Here is a 20,078-nt window from a genome sequence, read left to right as displayed (position 1 = left end):
TTCTTTTTTGACATGATCCACCCTTAGGTTACTTTCAAATTTCATCTTTGCTTTGACATAATTTCAGTGTGTTCCGCAAAATATTCGGAAGGCACATACTTTTAACTTGAATATCTAGAAATACATTGTTAAGTTTATTCGTGAGGTGATCGAAAAAATAGAAATTATCCTGTCAAATGCTTACATTCTGTTTAAATGAAGGCTTACACAAACGACACAATGGGGTTAACGTTAACATTACTAAGTAAAATACTCTTTAACTTTTCCCACCTAGAGTTCTACTGTTTAAATCGGCACTTGAAGTATTTTAATAAGACGCTCAGTAGGGAGTTATTGTGGTCGCTACAGGTGGCTGTGAACGACGTTTCTAACAATCTAAGCCCCACCAATACAGAAAACAAAATATTTACCAACCCGGTTTCTTTTCTACCGCGATAGACTAGCATCTAATAGTAGTTGTCTCTTATTTTATATTATCCGTAGGCTCCTGCTCACCGCGAACTGTACTGAAATAAGCTGTAACAATGGATTGGCTGTTGGCTAAAACAGGGTATAGATATGCTGTTTGGCTCTTGTTTCTATATAATAATAATCGATAGCACCACAACTAGCTTTGTATGAGTTGGAATTATTGTGTTTGGAAGTCGAGAATGTGTTTTCAATAATGTTTTCTAGTTATCTCAGCAGCTAGGGTCAGAAACATTTCAGTACGTTCTGCAAAAAAAGGCACATACTTTATAATAGGGTGTAGCAGTGTGGAGTAGTGGTTAGGGACTCTGTACCAGAGGGCTGTGGGTTCAATTTCTAGGTTGGTTGCCGCTGGTGTAACTTGCAATAAAGTTGCTTCACTTTTACTGCTCCAGGAAAAGCCATACTGTGTACTGTACATTGGCATTTGTTCTCATTGTGGACATATCTGGTTAAACGATTCCATCACCATTTGTAAACCGCAATTTTAGACTATTCTTCATGTATAATAGTTACTGGCATTTAACAGAAAGAAATGTATGATATATTCCAGTCAAAGAGAGAAAAGCCCCAGCGGTGGGGTATGAATAAGAAGGGGAGTCAAGGGGCTTTAGGACCCATGAGATGACATACTGTAGCCCCGGGGACATGTAATGAAACTTCCTGTTCCACTGTCTTAATTAGTGTGATAATAATGGAGATCGAAGACACCTGACAATTTTCACAGTTGTTTTCCAAAACATATAGAATTTACATCCACTGATGTGTTACAGAATGTCCTGTTGGAATATCTTACTCACAAAACCAATCCCACTTATTTAGACGAAAATAAAATCCCAATATTATGCCCTCTTGTAAACCTATCAGCAAATAAAACAATTATTGCTGTATTTTTTCCGGTTCTCATTCCTCTATTATTATTTTTTTTCAATAAATCAGTTTTAAGATAATTAGTCTATGTTAAAAGTTGCAAAGGAAGAAGTTATAGGTTTATTCCATGCTGAAAAGAGAAGAAAGAAAACAACGTTTCGTCCGTGGAGCCTTCTTCAGGTGTGAGAAAGACAGGGCAGCAGGCAAAGGTAATGTAGCGGGAGAACAAAAGCTGGGAGAGAGGAGGAGCGAGAGGCGGGAGCAGGGAACAGAAAGAGTGAGTAGCAAACATCAAAATGCATAAAATAAATCCCTATTAGGGGTAAATTGTTTTAAATTATTAGGCTAAAACTTAAAGGATATAATGAATTTAAAGTTGCTCCACTTAAACCATTATATAAATTTGATTTACATAATATTGTATATACTATTGTTGTATCATCTATAATAGGGACTAGAAACCATTGTATGTTAAAATAATTCAGTTGGCCAAATATTATAAAGTAGAAGAAGAAGTAAAATCTTTGTAAAATTATTATTTTTTGCTTAGAATTACTTACTAAAAACACAGACGCAGCTATGTCTTTTTTAACATCCTATCAATGTTTCACACTGACTCATCTTAGCACAGTAAATGCAAAATATTATCCCTTAGTTTAATATTTTCAAAGAAATATGAAAGTAAAAGGAAGTATGCCAAATCATTTAAAAATATTGACTGATAAGCCTTTGCTAACAGGTATTTGAACATCAAATTAGCAGTTTCTTAAAGGGTATGAAATGCTTTCCATCTTAATCACAGAGTCTGTTTTGCAATGGGGACTAGTTTTTCGTAACTTTGTCTGAAGTTTTTCCTGTTGCTCAATCCACTAGAGGCAATTCAACAAATTCCATAGGAAACAGAGGAGTATTGGCTGTATTCAATATCTACCCCCCACAATGCCACTGAAAAGCCTTTCAATAGCTGTCAGCTTTCATGTGACTTTCTTCCAGTTTCCAGGCAGGAGAAAACAAAGATTTCAAAACACCCAGAATTTTCTAGTTTAATAACTATCTCTATCAGGTTTCAAGGCAGTGGATTTTAAACCATGAGGATGCTTAGCAAAAAATCTAATATTGATTTTTTTTGCTAATTTAATGCTTAGAGAAAAAATAAATGTTGTGCCATATTTGCGCTAGAAAAGAAAGCCACTAAATAATAATAGTTATATTATGATTTTCTTGTTTTCTGCTGAATAGTGACTAGTTTATGAAGTGGTTTTTTTTCATGTAAAATATGATCAACGATTTTCATTGGCAAGCTTATGGGTCTCTGAGTGATGCAGTGGATTCAGTGACTCTCATTCATCATGGAATTCTGTTTGTGTGTTTTGATCACGTCATTACACATCATAAACATGGTAATATTGTATAATTTATACAGTATATCTGTTTTCTAATCACTTTATCCAGTACAGAGTCACAGGGGAGCCAGCAGACAATGGACACAAGGTGGGACACACCCTGGACAGAACACCAGTCCATCACCGGCAGACCGACACAGACACACACACACTCACACCAGGGCCAACTTTCCCAGAATCCAGTTAGCCTCCCAGTATGTCTTTGGACTGTGGGAGGAAACTGGAGCATCCAGAGAAAACCCACGTTAACATAGGGAGGACAAACTAACTCCACACAAGGAGCACCCCAGGAATTGAGCATAGGGCCTCAGCTCTGCGAGAGAGCAATGATCTCCCACCATGGGAGTAAACCAGACCACCCTGAGGAAATGCTTTTAAGCTATTCAATATTGGATATATCTGCAAAATTAGATTTTGGCTAGTTTGACAAAAATCCAAAGTTTGTTTTGTGCTTTTAATCCTTTCACTATGCTCCTCCAATCCACTCCAGTTTCATGCAAACTGTCCTGCTGAAAGATAGTTTTGTTTCTATAATAAAGATGCATCCCAACTGCTAGCTCAGAATTTTGAAAAATATAAAATTCTATCTTGTCTTTTGTCAAATAAATGTTTCTTCAGCCCGAGATTTTTTAATTGTTTTCCATGAAAAAATGACTCCACCAGGTTTTGATAAATGTTTTTTTTTGTGTGTATTTTATTTTATAGCTTCACTAGGCAGAGGTAAAAGTGATACAGTCTGACTCATCACAGGATTTAAAAGTAGTTGACCACCCGTCTGATGGACTGGATGTTGGCGCTGTGTCCCTGCCACTCATTGTGAGTGCGGAAATCTCCTCTCTCCACGATGTACATGCGGCCACGGTAGTTTGGCTCTTCATACATTACCCAGCTGAGGATAGAGAGACAGAGAAAATCTAAGTTTAGAGACATGCCGTTTATAACACATCAAAGGTTATAAAGGAGAAAAGCGTGTGCAATGTTCAGGTTTGAGTATCCAATATCTAGTGGCTGAAAAGAAAGAGCATTTGGAGCACTGCATACTCTAAAAAGTGCTTCCTTCTCTTTTTCCTGCAGTGAAAAGTGTGGAAGCTGGCTTTATTTTAAAACAACCAGTGTTCCTTTTTTTCATATTGGAAAATAGTTGATTTCAGTATTTCCTTTTAGTGAGGCAGAGCAGTGCTCTAAAACTGTAGCTTGTGCAAAAAGCAATCTGGCTTTTGTCTAGGACATAACCATCAATTCCATTTGTATTGTACTCCATTAGCACATTTCTTTGTTTTTTTTATTTTTGGTCACAAATGTAACCTCCAATAGACAGTTATAGTTTTACTAACTAAGCAGAAGTGATACATTTTCTAACAACATGGAAAAATTTTCCTGCCAAAAAAGAGTTATCATATAATCAACTGCCCGTTTTAATTAAAAGAACCCAGAAAAACAAGGTGAAAATAGTTAAAGTATTCTACTACAAGTAACAAAAGTATTTTAAAATAGTAAAATAATAAACAGCAAAACTCCTATAACTTACACTGACAATCATGTTTTACAGAATGTCTAACAGAATCATCTCAAAAGCAGGTGATGATTCTAGATGATATATTTAATTTTCCTTAAACAAAAATCAACAATTTAATCAGCAAATTCAGTTTACTCACACACAAAAGTAACTACTAAAATTTAATTCAAGAAAGAAGAAAAGCACAAATCCTTCTTTACAAACCATTATGTTTACTGTAAAGGCACTGATGTTATTAAAAGCTGTCTGTAGCTGAGGTAGACGGATCTGTAAATGTACAGTAACACTTGTAAAAATATCTTGGTAAAACTTAAATTTTGAGTTTGATCAAGTGTATTCCTCTTCCCTTATATATGCAATATAAGAATGAAAATCAGCATTAAACAAGAAATGTCTGTCTGCACAATGTGAGAAGAATGTCCAAATCCTTTAACAACACACAATATACTCCTACATCTTACGAATTATTTATTTCATCCAGATAAAGGCTTAATAAGTTGAAATTATATATACACATTCAAATAAAACAGGAGAAGGGTGTATTTCTGTCATAACCTTAAGTAATGAATGTGAGGTTTGTCAGGTTTGACTAGTGAGATTAATTTGAATCTCATTTTGAATCTCACATTGTCCTTCTAAACGACATTAATTTAAATCCCCTAGGTGTTCCAGAAAAAGTAAACGTATGCACATTTACATGATAAATATTATATCTAAGGTAATTCCAACACAGTGCTTCAAGCCCTGGCTACACACCTTACATGAACATGAGATTAAGAATTTATTAATGCTTAGACTAAAGGCTTTCTATTAGCAAGCATCACAAAGAGTAATTCATTCAAAGATAACAGCATTATCAAGCAAAAATGCCTAGGGGAATCAAGTATTAGAGTCTTCAACAGACTGGTATTCTACTAAACTGGTCAATTGTTTCAAAAATTTCTTAGCACATTTTTTTGGATGGCAGAATATATTGAAAACAGCAATCAATATAATTAATGGCTGCACTGTATATACCCACTGATATTTTTTTAATTGCAGATAAATAGTATATTTTGCTGTGAGATAACTGAAAAGATAATGTCACTGTCAGTCATGCAGAGGATTTCTGCACATGTTCATGATGCCCATCACTAAAGACTCCTGACAGGTTTTTATCTCCATGACCAATCTCCCTTATTTTGCAGCAACAGATGTTAGACAAGGACTACTCTTGCTTGAAAGATACTTGTGTGGTGTGGTGCAGCATCTCAAAAGTAATGTAAAATCTTTCACCATATTGTTGGTGATGATCACAAAGAATCACAGTACTACCAGGGTCAAATTCAAGCTTAACTCCTCTTTAAGTTTGGAAAAATGAACATTTCTGGGACTGGGGTTATTAAAAGTATACTGTACATTGATGTACATCATTCACATTTTTTTTCTTTGAGTATAATTTCAGTACCATAAATTGAGCTCTATATGTGCAAATTCTACACACCAATTGAATGTCCTACTATATGCACATGCTGATAATTAGGTGCACATAGCTTTGAGGTTAACCACGGGAAAGACAGTCAGTTTGGAAAGCAGTCAGAGAATTCCACGATGTACATCAGTAGAGTGGGGAAAGGCAGTTGGAATCCATAGCGCAGGACTGTTGGTATCTGTGGTCAGAAAAGTTATTTGCTACCACATGGATTTTACAATACCATTCCATATGGATGTTACCAATAGTCAGGAAGCACTGCTCCACTGACACTAGCTTTCACTCCACTATTAATATGAGACCTTTCCCGTTAATATGGTGCACGAGTAACATTAGTACTATACTGATGTTTTAACTGTGATTGCAAGACCACAGATCCATATTTTTATATTCTTATAAAATAGACATATCAACGGCACACCTCTGTACCAGTCCGCACAAGCCAGCGTGGCATGGTGACATCTCCCTTGGGATCAGCACGGATGTCTACTGACATACCACTCAACATCACAGGTTTGTTTATGTAAAGCATCCAGAGAGTGTAAAAGAATAACCTTGGCTGTCAGCAAGATACAGATGCCATTTCTAAAGTTGCTCTGCTAAGAATTCCCATTCAATCAATTTCCACATTCAGGTTCGTCCATTTCATGTCCTATCACCCCATATGTCTTTTTTTGTGTTGAAATCCTCCTCATCCTATCCTTTAGCAAGGCTGATATTCCTTTCACTGCCAGGCACATACAGTACAGGGTCCATGCATGTTGTACTGTACATCAGTATATACAAATAAACCTGAGACAAGATATTAGAATACAATAACGCTTCAGAATAAGCACACCTAGTGCCCGATAACGAGAGACTGTACCTGTGAAAAAGCGTGGCTTTGCATGGCATGTATATCTTCCATGCAAAGCCAATCCAATGAGTGAGATGTGACTGAAGTATAGGAGCAAAGTTCTAATCATGCTTTTGACTAGCATGCTTTTGCAGCAGCAGTTCAATGTGTAAAGAGAGGTGTAGACACTTACGCTCCATCCCCGTAGACCTTGATGGCATTGACACAGTTCTTGTTCCAGCCACGGCCCTGCAGGAATGGGCAGTCGTCGCAGAACTCCATGCACTGCCCGGTGAAGTTACAGCCCTCGAACAGCTCGATTCTGTAGTGCTCCCCGTGCTAATGGACAACAAAACCCAACATTAAACAGCAAATACAGCCATTGACCGAGAGGGAGCAATGTATCCTGTATCGTATTACCTCTTCACTGATAAAAGATAAAGATGAAATCTTTCTAAAAAAGTGTCTGAAAAGGTCTTGAGAAATTGAATAGGAGGGAATGACATGAGATGTGTGTCACAGCAGTATGATTTCCTCGGCACACTTTACAGCACCTAGCTTTTAAAAATAATTATGTGGGGAAAAGCTTTTTTCTTTATTTATCGTTGTGCTTAGTAAACAGTATTGTATTCAAATCAGTGCAAGCAACAATGAGTCAAAAACTAAACTTTAATAGTAGAGGCTGTATAGGTGCTTTTAAAAGTAAGTGCTTTTATCTGTAGTTTACATAGTATTTTTTGTTGAAAAATGTTTAAGAAACAGATACAAATTCCAGTTCATTCCCTCATATTTAGTATGATCAGTATACTGAATCATATTGAATATACTGTATGTGAAAATGATGTTCATTATTAGCTATTCATAACAATAGTAACTAACTCATAAATAGGCTTTGTAACTCATTTGCAGCAAAATCCCACAGATATTGGGATGAAATCCTCAGATCGGTCGGTTACAGTAGCTACATTAAACTTGATGAAACGGAAGGGTTGAATGGCCTCCCCTTGTCTTTAACCTCCCTCATGTTTCTATGGGTCCTTACCATCCTCACAGGCCTGCAAGAGCCCATGTGGTCATTGTGAGAATTCCAGCGCTGAAATTCTGGGTACTCTCCACGTTCCAGGATATATTGCTGTCCTCGGAAATCTGGGTGGTCATAGCAGATCCAGGCCCCACTCTCCACACGGACAGAGTTCACCCGGTTCATGAATCCCCGGTCCTGGAAGTTGTCACAGTCTCCATAGACTTCCAGCTTCCGTCCAGTGAAGCATTTGCCTTCGTAAAATACTATCTAGAGAGGGGACAGCACCGCAGAAGAGAGAGCAATGAGGGAAAGAGAATGACCAAAAGTATATAAAATGAGTATATAAAAATGAGTTATTTCTAATAAATCATAACATTTTATCATTCCATTCATTTTCTAAACTACTGTAGTTTATCCAGTACAGGGTGGTAGGGGGAGCCTGGGTGCCCAATAGCATTTAAATAGTACTTATACAGTATATGGTGAAATCATTCATATCTTGCATTGTATGAAAATATTTAATTTTAACATCTATAGAAGATCAAATACTTAAAAGTACAATATTAATTAATGTGAGTTGTTTAAATCATGTGTGATGTTTTCCTTTTTTATCATTGAAGTTGATTCGCCAAATTTTAATAAAAAAGATTATGAAGGATCAAGGAACATTGCTTTTATGTCTGAAACAATTACAGCTGTTTAACATATTACGTGGATGTAGTTAGTAGAGAGGAAAATTAAAAAAAATATATTATTTTTAATTTAACTTGGACTTTGTCTTGATGATAAAGCATTTTTTTACCGGAAAGCTGTTCTCAACACAGTTGAATATATATAATTACATCTATAATACTCATGTAAGAGCAACAGCTGTAGAAGAGTTAATTAGCCACTTAAAACTAACTTTGGTATATCATAAATGTGGTTTTCTGATTTAGTATTTCTTTTCCCTCTATTCTGTATTTTCATGTACTGTAGTTTTAACTTTAGGGATTTTAGTTTCGGAACAACCTTTACAAAGCTGCATGCCCTCTCCCATTATTGTACAGCCGCCAAATATTAAAGGCAGAAATATCCAGCCAGTATCTTTGCATCAGGCCAGACAAACTCAAGCTGAATCCAAAGTGCAGGTTTAAATGGATCTTTGCCTTGGCACCAAGGTCAGCTCAGTCCTGCTTAGCTGAGGTCTTGGCTGCCATTTAAGCATGTTATCTATGTTTGTATTCTGTTTTAAAATTCAATAAAAAATGCATTTAAGCTTGATCTGAAACAATTATCATCATTACTTTGGCCATGTAAAAGGCTTCTCACTGCCAATTAATTTCACCTGTTGACTGCGCATTGCACAAGAAGAAAGGAAAACAATAGCGATTGTTAGTTCATTCGTGTACAGCCATTCTTAGGTGCAAATATAGTAAATGTTTTCTATTGCACCTTACAGTGTTTGTATTTTTATATTGATTTATACTGTTACTGTTCATAATATGTAGTTTTACTTAATGCTTAAGATCTGTTCTAACATCCCAGACCACCAAATACAGTATGTAACTTTTTAAATATGCAAAAGCTAAAAAAATAAGATCTCAATGCTAAAAAAGGTCATAATGGGCTAACTTATGAATAAGGCAAGGGTTTTGCATTTATCTGAACATTTTTTTAAGTATTCCATAATGAAAAAAATGCAATTAAAGATCCACAGACCCTGTGATGAATGTAATATTATTCCGCTATGAATGCAATTGTGACTTTGCCTTTAGAGTTCCTCAGGTTCTTTGAACAAGCCATAGTGGTCACGCAAAAGCACTGTAATCTCTGGCAGTTGGTGAGGTATTTTGTTTATCCAAGGAATTTATAGGTAACAGGGATGATAGACTTAATGCAAGAATGCTGTTTGAGCAAAAACCCCAGGTACTTACCTTTCCAGAGTACTGAGACATGTTGCACTGGATGCTGTCCAAACTAACCCAGAAGTGAGAAAGTGTGACAGTGAAAAAGTTGGACACCCCAATATATATGGCTGTGGGAACGGGCAGCAGTATCGCGAGGTTAATTCAACAAAGGGACCACAATGGAGAGCTTAAAGGTTTTGCTTCACAGACAGTTTCTCTTACAGTTGGCACTGCTGATTCTGGGGTTTGGATTTAGTGCAGACAACCTGACAAAAGATTTGCTTGGAAGGGATTTCACATGCTGGTTTTGCACATGTGAGTCTTTTTTCTTTCTCCTGTGCTCTTTTTAGTCTAGTGCCACATGCACATCATGACAGATGCAGGGGGCAAAAACAGGCAATGCTGGCATCTTAGTGTTAGAATTTGCAGCTTTAAAGGCCCTTACAGAAAACATCTGCTGTGCTGAACTAATTTTCACTACTACCTGCTGTCGAAATACAGTACTATCAGTCTCTGCCCTGTTCTCTTCTGTTTGTGTTAAAGACAAGCTTTTCTTTGTTCTTCAAGCCCAGCAGCTACAGGATGTGATGTTTAGGGACTGACCTCTAGGTTCCTTCACAGAGACGGCTGCTTCTCATGGTAATATCTTGTGTTCAGCTGGAACATTTCTTAGGATACTTGAAGCATTTTGAACTATTCAGAATATTTTAATAGCTTTGTTCTGAGAAAATTATGTACAGTACACTGATTAACTTCTCTGGCCTAATTTGGCTCAACTTTCTTATGGAAACATTTTGGGGAGTTTTACAAAGGTTAGTTTCATTGTGTCATAAAGATTGATAGAATCATCCTTCAACTTCAAACAACATTATCAGGGAATTTTATTCCATTACTTGTTTATCATCTGTATTACTTTATGTGTTGTGAGTTGTATCTCAGAACATTGCTACAGCAACCAAAAAAATGAAAGTGTATTTTCACAAGATACTTACAGTACCTAGACTCCGTTGCTGTTGAAATATAAAAATTTAAAACACCACAAAAGTAGATATGATTGGTAAATACAATTTGTGTGCAATGGTGAAAAAAGCAGCGTAAGGAGTATTTAAATCATTTGAAAATATGAATGATGATTATTGATAATATTATTACTTATTCATCCATCTATTTTCTAACCATTTAATCCAATATATTTTAATTTTAATATAATTATAATTTTAAATAGAGGCTTCTCTGTCCATCAAAAGGCACAGAGCATGGAGCTTGGAGGATTTAACATGGCACTTATGGTGTTGCACAAGTTAGTCTTACCTTGATCTTTGTGGTTTAACCTTGTTGCCTGAGCAGTGGTAGGCCTCTTTTTGAAGCTGCTATGAGCTAAATTCCTGGGAGAAACAGTAGTGTATTACTTTCAGTGACTGTTCTTCTCCTTTGTAAATATTTTATTCTTTCCCAAACGCACAAAACAGGTACGTTTTGCACTATTTTTTGTGCCAGAAAGTTCGGTCATATTTAGTCACATACGGGATTTTTTATTTTTTCCAGTTTTTAGTTTCAGACAGTTGTATCAAATAGAATAGTTTAGCAGTATTTCCAAGGATAGGAAAACATTATGGACAGCTAAAATACTTATACTGTTGTCCAGCACTTTGTAAACAAAGTAAAAAAAGGACAAAAACACAGACACGCAGAAATATAGATTCTCTATTGGTCTGTCCTTCTCTGCTCCCTATGTATAACCTTTTTTGCTTTAACTTAACACTATGGTATTTAGTATGAAGTCCACTTTTTTGCTCAACTGCTGCTTCTCTGTCAAGACCTTGTGTAAAGATGTCAATTTGTTGTGTAACACGAACTAAAGCATGGTTCAGCAGCCATCACATCTGTGGTAGATAAGACACAACGTCAGATTATTTTGTCTAAATCTTTTGAGGTGTATTTGTTGTACATTCTCAGTTTCTCCATTTCTAGTGTTGGCTCACCAGTATGCAGCTGCTTTCTAAGTGTGGAGAACATGAATACAGAACAGATACACAAAGCTTAGCTCCAGTATGTCTGGTATGCACAAACCAAGATATGTGACACTAGGCATTGGGGTTCTGTGTCTGTTTTCCTTGGTGCTGTACTGTCTGCCTAGTTTGCCATTGTTGCACTCATATTACACCCTGCTGTGCCCACTGCCGAACTCCCTCCATAGAAGAGCAGTCTCTGAGCTCTGGCACAGGTCCCCCTAGTTTCCTGTTGACACCCTGTGTTTTTGCAACAGACTATTCGACTTCTGAATGCTTATACAAGCTTGTACGGTAAATACTTCTAAAAGTAGCTCCTAAATTAGGAACTTGTGTGTTATACTAAAAACATTACATATTTACAATATACAGTGAGTTTTTATAATACTGTTTAGATTGAAAAATGAGCTTGGGCACTAGACAGGATAAACCCCATAAGTAATGCCAGTCCACCAACTTCTCCCTTTGGGTTAATGGTTGCCTCATAGATTACTTGTTTTACAGCCCATGGAGGACTTGTGTCCTCTTCCTGGCAGGATGGCCACTATACCAATAGCTTTAAAAGTCTTGATAGATTCAATTTTTTGTGGATTATTTTATAGCCATCACCCAGATTATCTGGGTTATCATCATTGATTATCATCAAATAGATTATGTAATGTATTTTAAACAACAATCAATGTCCGGATAGAGAACAAGGCAAAACAATTAAATCACTTCATAAAAAACGTGAGAAATGAATAATCTGTTGCTGAATTATTTAGGACTTTATCTCTCAATCAATTAACAGAAGAAGTGCAAAATCACTAATCTTGTATGACCAGTGCAGAATATTCTAAATTTTCAATGTCTAAATCAACAAAAGTACTTCTCACACAGAATTTAAAGATATTGTGACAGTGCAGCTCATTTAAAAATAATGCATTTTTCATTATTTGTAATTCCCAAATGATTTTCTTTGCTCTTTTAAGAAGGCTGGCAAATAGTAATCTGAGTAAATTAGAAACACACTTCAAGCCCCACAGACTTTGGGCTCCGAAACACAACAGCACAGTTTGCTTCAATTATTTCCAAATCAGGGCACACATTAAGGTGAAAACTAAATTCTGTTACATTGAATGATTCATATTTTCATTATTTGTTTATAAAGCCAGAGAAGCCCATAATCACATATACTTACCCCAGTGAGGCAATTGCAAGGATCAAAGAATATGCTAATATTGCATATGAGGAGAAAAAGACAAAAACATTTTGGTTAAGAAAAGGACATTTTCAAGTGAAAACTGTTACTCTAAAATTCCAGATGGGGACTAAAATTTAGAGTGCCTCACTGTGTCCCTGGACTATGGATTTTTTTTATCCAAAAAGGAAATATATATCTCTGCCATGCTTATATAAACCCCAAGGCTTAATACTGCATGTGAGAAAGTCTAACCACCTGGAACCTCTTCCACAGAGCACTGTCAGTCAAACCCACATGTCCCCTTCACACAACTCTTGCTTTCTGGGAAACACGTCATCGCACTGCCTGTTAAGACAATTTAACATTTGGCAGCCATCAAGTAATCACATCACGCTAGGGTTCAAAACCAACCACCTGAATAATGTCTGAATTGTGAAGAGAAAAGCTTTTTTTCTTCTTGTAAAAAATCTTTAGAAAGGTACATGTGAATGTCAGCAAATCACCTTATGATCTTACAGGGCTTAACTGCATTTTGCCTTAAGTTTAAGGAATGGCTATATAACTGTTTTAGTCAAGAAAATTAAAATAATTATTTCTATTTTGTTAGATAAAATAAAAAAATACAATATTTTTAAAATACAATAAATATAATGCAACAACAAAAAATGCTAAAATATGAAGATATATGTTCCTTTGTAGAAACCGGTGATAAAACATTAATTTTCTTTAGTATTTAAGGTGTGGATTTAGAGACCTCCAGTTCTGTCTATTTTTAGGAAAAAAGATTCTTGGGATTTTGTCTTTAAATATCTATCCAATCTGCATTATACATCTAGTTCATTTTATTTGATAGTAATAGCCTTCATTTTATTTCATTTCGAGTAGGTGGCTGCATCAGCATGTGTATGCTGCAAAGGAACAAGTAAAGGTTTATTCCATGCTGAAAAGAAAAGAGGTGTGCCTTCTCAGGTCTTCAGGTGTGACTCCACAGCCAAAACACTGTGTCTCTTTTCTTTTAAGCACAGAATAAACCTTCACTCGCTCCTTTATTTTATTTGGCAATTTTCACGATGCATCATCTGAAGACATTTTAGAATAAAAATAAACAAAAGAGACATGTAGGAGTGAGAGGAACTGCGTCAGTGAGTTGGCTGTAAAGGGGTGGTAACAGAGATTAATTCCATGCTGAAAAACAGAAAGAACACTTTCTTTTTTTGCTGTTGAACATTCTTCAGGTGTGAGGGAAAAAAGAAGAGTGAAGGTGCGGTGATGTACAGCTACTAAGTTTTCATCTCATACCCTTGAACACCTATCTATAAAGCCTTCTTGTACACAGTTCTCTTTACCATTCCCTGCCACCGTTCAAGTCACCTTTTGCTGTAAAAGAAGGCCCTTTATCACCTGCAAGCTTCTATTTGGGATCGTGGGACTAAACGTTTTGCTGCCTTGCAGTACTGGGGTTCTGAGTTTAATTCTAGACCAGGGATCTCTTTTTTATTTTATTGGAGTATGTATGTTCTCCTTGTGTTTGCATGAGTTTCCTCCCACAGTCCAGAAACATACTGGTAGGTTAATTGGTGCCTGGAAGAACTGGCCCTGGTGTGAGAGAATGCTTATTTCTGTGTCTGCCCTGCGATTGACTGGTATCCCGTCCAGGGTGTACCCTGCCTTGCTCCCGTTGCTTGCGGGGATAGGCTACAGCTCTCCTCTGACCCTGTATTGGATAAAGTGATTTAGAAAATATACGTGGCATGAACAGTTCACTGATGGAGTCAGGAACCACTGTTCAATCCCTTAAAAAATGTGAGCAGCAGCATTTTAATTTTATTCTGAAATCCACATGAGGCCCGTATGAGGAAACTAAAACACAGGTGGTCTATGCTCATATATCTATTTTAGTAGAGTTTAAATCCAAGTACTAGAGTTATTAACAGGCTACTATTTGTTAAGAATTTGTGTGGTTAAAGCAATAAGTCATGAATTCCATCAAGCCTGGACAAAGTATGCATTAGGTTTTCTGTCTCAGATTGGGCAAGATGTGTATGGGCACACACAATGTTGCAAGGATTTATAAAAGATACCTTCGCAATAATGCAAACATGAGTTTCACATGCAAGATTTGGGTTAAAAATAAGAAAGACCTTTATTTAATATAGCACCTTTCACGGTACACCACCTCAAGGCACTTTACAATCCAATAAATGAAAGAGACAGGTATACACAAAAGCAGAATATTAAAAGCTACAGTCCAGAAGTACGTTTCGAGTTAGGATTTGAGAATGCTGATTGACTTGCGCAATCCGATACAGGCTGGCAAATCATTCCACAGTCTTGGAGCTACAGAATGGAAAACAGGGTCTCCCAGTGCTCAGAGCCTTGTACTGGGAATTGAAAGAGTGCAAATGGCATGTAGATGTGGGGCTTAACAGTTCAGTGATATCTGATTCATTTTATTGTGGAATTCTGGATATTTGCTCATGCAGTTTAGTTTTGATTAAATTCTGAGCAGCTGAGTCAAAAGCATGTTGCCACTTGTTAAGAGTATATCTGGATAAATCACTGCATTACAAAAATCAGAACTTGGAAAAGACAAAGCATGGATTAGCTCTTCTGTAAGATTGGCAAATATGTGGAGTTGATAAGGATAACAATCATCAACCACGTTGGCCTTGTCACAGTCCAGATGTAAAAAAAAAGTGGATGCAACATGGGTTAAAACGTTTTTTTTGTACAAACGTTTTACATAATCTAAATGGAGTGATGAGGCTAATAGTGATTAATGTCAGTAGCTGATTAATGTCAAGCAAAGGTAAGATAATTGGACTAATCATAAATTGGACTAAACCTGTCCTATAAAAGAAGAATTGTTGAACAGTATTTTTTTCAGACAATATTTAAACTACAACAAAGCAGTTGAGTAACACCAAAAACCTTCTATACTCTATTCAGTGAAATGGTACAGTATGTCAAAGGCAGGAATAAGGTTCAGCAGGGATGGATAATGGATCAGAATAGATAAAAAAAATAGAGTCAGAAGATCATTATAAGCCCTAACAACAACAGTTTCTGTACTATGCGTTTATCTGAACCCAGATTGTAAAGGTTCATACATCTTATTTGAACATAAGTGAGCTTATAACTGAACAGATACTATCCATTCTAGAATCTCTGACAAAAATGCAATGTTGGCCAGTAATTATTGAGGGGAACAGAGTCTGAATTCTGCTTTAATAACAGAGGTGTAATAACTTCAGATTTAATGGTTGAGAACAATTTCAGAGTTTAGTGATTTATTGATAATGTGACAGGGAATTGCAAAATTTGAACACAGTAGAGCAGTGGAAATACTGTAGGACCTAGGAACAGTGAGCATTTCGCATAGCAGCTGAAATTCTGCAAGGAAAGATACATTGAAACTGATCACAACATACTGTATAATCTGACTCTGATTAAGTGTCAGTAAATCATGTACAGTAAGATATTTGTTTCATACCAGGCTTTAATTTGGATATATCACAGATGTTTCTGTAATATTCAACATGGATCCTTGTACGATTTTTTAAATTACTCTACATAAGATTTTTACTCTACAAAACAGTTTTAAAATTTGTCTTTTAAAAATGTTTCACATTTGATTTAACAAAGCTGAAAAATAAAGAAAGTACAGAACTAAAACATCTTCCTGGAAACTGCATGTCTCACCATAATACATAATGTATAGCCTTGGATTGGTCTGACCCTTATTTACAACATCATAATTAATTATGCACACATTTGTGCAGGGTAACACCTGTCTTACCTTAGGCTACAATGTGAAAATTGTATTTTATTCATTACCCATCTGTCTATAGTGTCTTACCTGATTTATTCAAATTCCATTAACTCCAAGATATTTTATATTTTTCTATTAACTAATCTTCCAAATTATGAAAGACTCCATGTGTAAACTGTGTTCTGCTTGAAGATGCTGTACAGCAACACTTATAAAGCAAGTGAGCTGACATTAACATTAGTGTGCTAAAAGACTGAAAGCAGACACAAAGTAAAATCCATCAGCTAGATAAATAGCTAGTTGTGTTCCTGTTAATTGACGGCACTGTGCTTGAATTTTGATTCAAATGTAAGAGTTTGGGGGTGATTCTTGGTCTAGTGCCAAATGTCTCAAAGCCTTTATGAATATTACAAGGCTGTATCATATACTATTTGAAGTTGAGAAACTCCTTTTGGCCTTTTTTAGAGTTTGATTATTGTATCACTTTAATTGCAGGAGTCTCTAACATAACAAGCTGGACGTTCAGAATTTGTTTAAGTAGATTCCTCACTAGGTCACACACAAGTGATCACATCACTCCACTGGTTTCTTGCACTGCTTTTCTGTCAGGTTTGAAATTGTTTTTAAAATCGTTCTGCTTACATTCATGGACCTACATGGCTTGTATTCCCAGTATCCAGCCAATATGTTTGCTCTTTGTTTACTCCCCTCAACTCATCTGATTAGGTTTACTGTGTGCTCCCTCAGTTCAGCTACACTCTATGGGTGACAGTGCCATTGGTTGTCATACCCACAATCCATATCCCAAGAGAAATCAAGGATTCAGACACATTGGGAGTTTCTAAGTCCAGACATAGAACTTAACTTTTTCAGAAAAAAAAACTTGGTAAAAGGTAATGGGGACTCCCCTCCACCATGATTGAACGGCAGCCATAGTGCACCAGTATGCTCACCACACATCAGCTATCAGTGGGGAGAAGAGAGTGATGAAGCCAATTTATAGATGGGGATTATAAGGAAGCCAAGATTGGTCAAGGCCAATGGGAAATTTGACCAGGAGTACTCTTTTCTAGAAACACCCTGGGATTTTTAATGACCACAGAGAGTCAGGACCTCAGTTTTATGTCTCATCCAAAGGACGGCGCCTTTATACAGTATAGTGTCACCGTCACTATACTGGGGCATTAGGACCTACATAGACCACTGGGTGAGCACCCCCTGCTAGGCCTACTAACAGCTTCCAGCAGCAACCTTAGTTTTTCCCAGGAGGTCTCCCGTCCAGGTATTGACCAGGCTCACACCTGCTTAGCTTCAATGAGTTACGAGTTGTACCCCTTTTCTCTCCTACCTGTGCATATGGTATTAAGGTCAGGACAAAAGAACAGACTGAAGGAAGATGCCTGTAAGACGAAATGCTGCAATAAAAACACACAATCTGGCAGATTGATCAAACAATAGCATGACTCAAATCCCATGTGATATTTAAGAAATTTGGTAGAAGTGCGTCTTGAATTCAAAGAAGACAAATACATTGAGTAAAGTCAAGACCCTGTAATCATGTTTTGCTGTATAACAAATAAAAAAACAAATCATTTACTATATATACCAGATATTATTTTACCTTATATCTTCTTGTCCCTGTTTGAACATTATATTGTCATATTAGGTTACATGCATAAATTAATTAGTCTGAGACAGGTATTATTATTATTATTATTCACCTAATGGACATGGCTTAAGAAATTTTCACAATCTGTCTGGTATTATAAGGATCTTTCCCTTATCTGCATACTTGTAGAAGAAATATTAATGTCAACACTGTGTATGATGAGCAGTTGTGAATAAACACTGCACCTGGATAATTGGCGTCTTCACAATTTTTAAAATTTCATTATTAATGGAGCATATTATATTTTAATGGGAGTCTTTTTTCTACTAGAGAACAAGTAAACTGATACATGCATTTTATTTAAGTTTTGTAACTAAATCTGATATTAGTGTGATGCCCCTGCATTAGAACGGTCAATTGTCTCTAATCAGATTAAGGTTCAACCCCACCACCACCTTCACTGGAATATGTTTTGAAGATTTGTGTATGGAGTCTACATTTTAATGCTTTATTTCATCAGTTAGGTCAATCAAGTTTAAATTTTTATTGAAAATATGGAAATAATCTATTTATAAAGAACTCACTGTAGCATTCTGGGTGATATACTTTACACTAGGACACAATCCCAACTTGGATTTGAACCCACAACCCTCCCGTCATGCTTCCAGAGCGCTAATGACTTCTCCACACAACAGTGATAAACTGCAGTCTTCCAGTGGACAGGAACCAGACCCAGATCAACTGTGTGAAAGGCAGCTAAGCTAATCAGTACCTGCAGCATGCACGCATGCCTCTGCTGTATCTGGAAGAGGCCCACAGTGGTCCTATGAAATGAAGGAAAGAAAACTGGCAAAGGCAAAAACCAATGTGAAGACGAGAAGTAAAACCCAAAAAAAGCACCCTCTTACATTTTCAACCTAAAACACCTTAATATATGATGTGAATGATCAAATTACACCTTCAACTGTATGCTATAAAACACACCATTTCCTAAAAGAAAAACTGTGATATAGATATTGTATACTCTAAAGTATGTAGTTATGCTTACGTTTTTAACCAATTCCAACTCCTAAGTTCTGGACACTGGAAATATTCAGCATTTAAAAATATCACTCTTTAAAAACTTTAAATAACATAAAAGAGTCTGTGAATCTGAACATCTGACAGTTCTCCATTCTAAATGCTTTTTAATCGACAACAATAATGGTGATCATCAAATGGGAATAAAGTTGTCAGCCTCATTCCAGTTCACAAGTGAAATGTAAATGACAAGCAAGAATGAGAAACTGAGGATAAAAGGATAAATGACACACACACCCAGGGCTAGTGACTTAAATAATAGTGTACCAATATGCTGCTTTAATGATTACAATCAAAAAGATTTTAAACATTTCAACTACACAAGAAATTAATGCTGGCAAATTTATTTGCCATAATAATCTTTAGGAAATACAATATACAAATTGGAAAAAGAAAGAAAAAAGGAAAGTAGAAAAAAAGGCTTAAAATCAGAAATCAGAAGTGAAGCTCTTGCACAGAGATGGGGCTAGAGTGGAGTGGGGAGCACCCAGTGCGTAGAGGAACAGAATTTTAGAAAGAGAATCTCAGGACTGTTTCTCTTTCCTGTTTTAGAAAAAAGGGAGAAAAAATGAAAAATAAGCCTAGTTTATCTGGAGGAAAACAGGCAGTTAGCCTCTTCAAGTAGAGGGATATCCCAGTGTCCAGTGCGTCGGTTCAGGTTCTACATGAGTGAGCAGGAAGTCCTCCCCTGTGGAGCCCCTCCATCGATCTTCTCTGCCTCCAGAATTATCCTCTTGAAAACCTCTACTGCAGTCTGACACACACCAAAGGAAAGAGAAATACACAAAATCACAGTCTTGCCCTATCAAAGCACTGCCAATGGATAACAGCTCGTGACCCCCATCTGTGAGGGTACTTTTAGATTTTTTTAAAACTTTAAAAAGATAAAACAAACCTTGCTTCCCCCCCAACAGATTTTATGTCTCATTATATAAACATAAAGCTGAGA

At 36.4% G+C, this 20,078-nt stretch overlaps 2 protein-coding genes across 4 annotated transcripts in view; both read right to left on the bottom strand.

Moving 5' to 3' along the window:
• Positions 1–3,405: 3,405 nt before the first annotated feature.
• crygn2 (crystallin, gamma N2) lies at positions 3,406–9,618 on the bottom strand. Its single transcript, XM_088642941.1, has 4 exons — positions 9,504–9,618; positions 7,606–7,854; positions 6,757–6,902; positions 3,406–3,630 (listed from the first exon to the last, which is right to left on the bottom strand). The coding sequence occupies exons 1-4, from the start codon at positions 9,522–9,524 to the stop codon at positions 3,495–3,497; spliced, it is 552 nt and encodes a 183-aa protein (XP_088499067.1). The 5' UTR covers positions 9,525–9,618; the 3' UTR covers positions 3,406–3,494.
• A 9,755-nt stretch (positions 9,619–19,373) lies between these two features.
• rheb (Ras homolog, mTORC1 binding) overlaps positions 19,374–20,078 on the bottom strand; it is a 54,538-nt gene continuing 53,833 nt past the window's right edge. For all 3 annotated transcript variants that reach the window (XM_088642940.1, XM_088642939.1, XM_088642938.1), the window contains one exon: positions 19,374–19,883. In XM_088642940.1, the coding sequence (XP_088499066.1) occupies positions 19,791–19,883 (93 nt within the window). In that variant the 3' untranslated portion in view covers positions 19,374–19,790. The remainder of the gene's footprint in view (positions 19,884–20,078) is intronic.

Source organism: Lepisosteus platostomus, chromosome 8 (genome assembly GCF_059453375.1).
Source record: "Lepisosteus platostomus isolate fLepPlt1 chromosome 8, fLepPlt1.hap1, whole genome shotgun sequence".
NCBI classification, from domain to species: Eukaryota; Metazoa; Chordata; class Actinopteri; order Semionotiformes; family Lepisosteidae; genus Lepisosteus; species Lepisosteus platostomus.
The sequence above is the reverse complement of the archived record's forward strand: the minus strand, read 5'-3'. Positions and strand labels throughout refer to the sequence as shown.

What these genes read in the sequence shown, in the direction of transcription:
- crygn2 (XM_088642941.1), bottom strand. Translation starts at nt 9,524, where the DNA reads ATGTCTCAGTACTCTGGAAAG. An exon ending in TGTCTCAGTACTCTGGAAAG is followed by an intron (nt 7,855 to 9,503) that starts GTAAGTACCTGG and finishes TCCCCTCTCTAG; the next exon opens with ATAGTATTTTACGAAGGCAA. An exon ending in CTTGCAGGCCTGTGAGGATG is followed by an intron (nt 6,903 to 7,605) that starts GTAAGGACCCAT and finishes GTTGTCCATTAG; the next exon opens with CACGGGGAGCACTACAGAAT.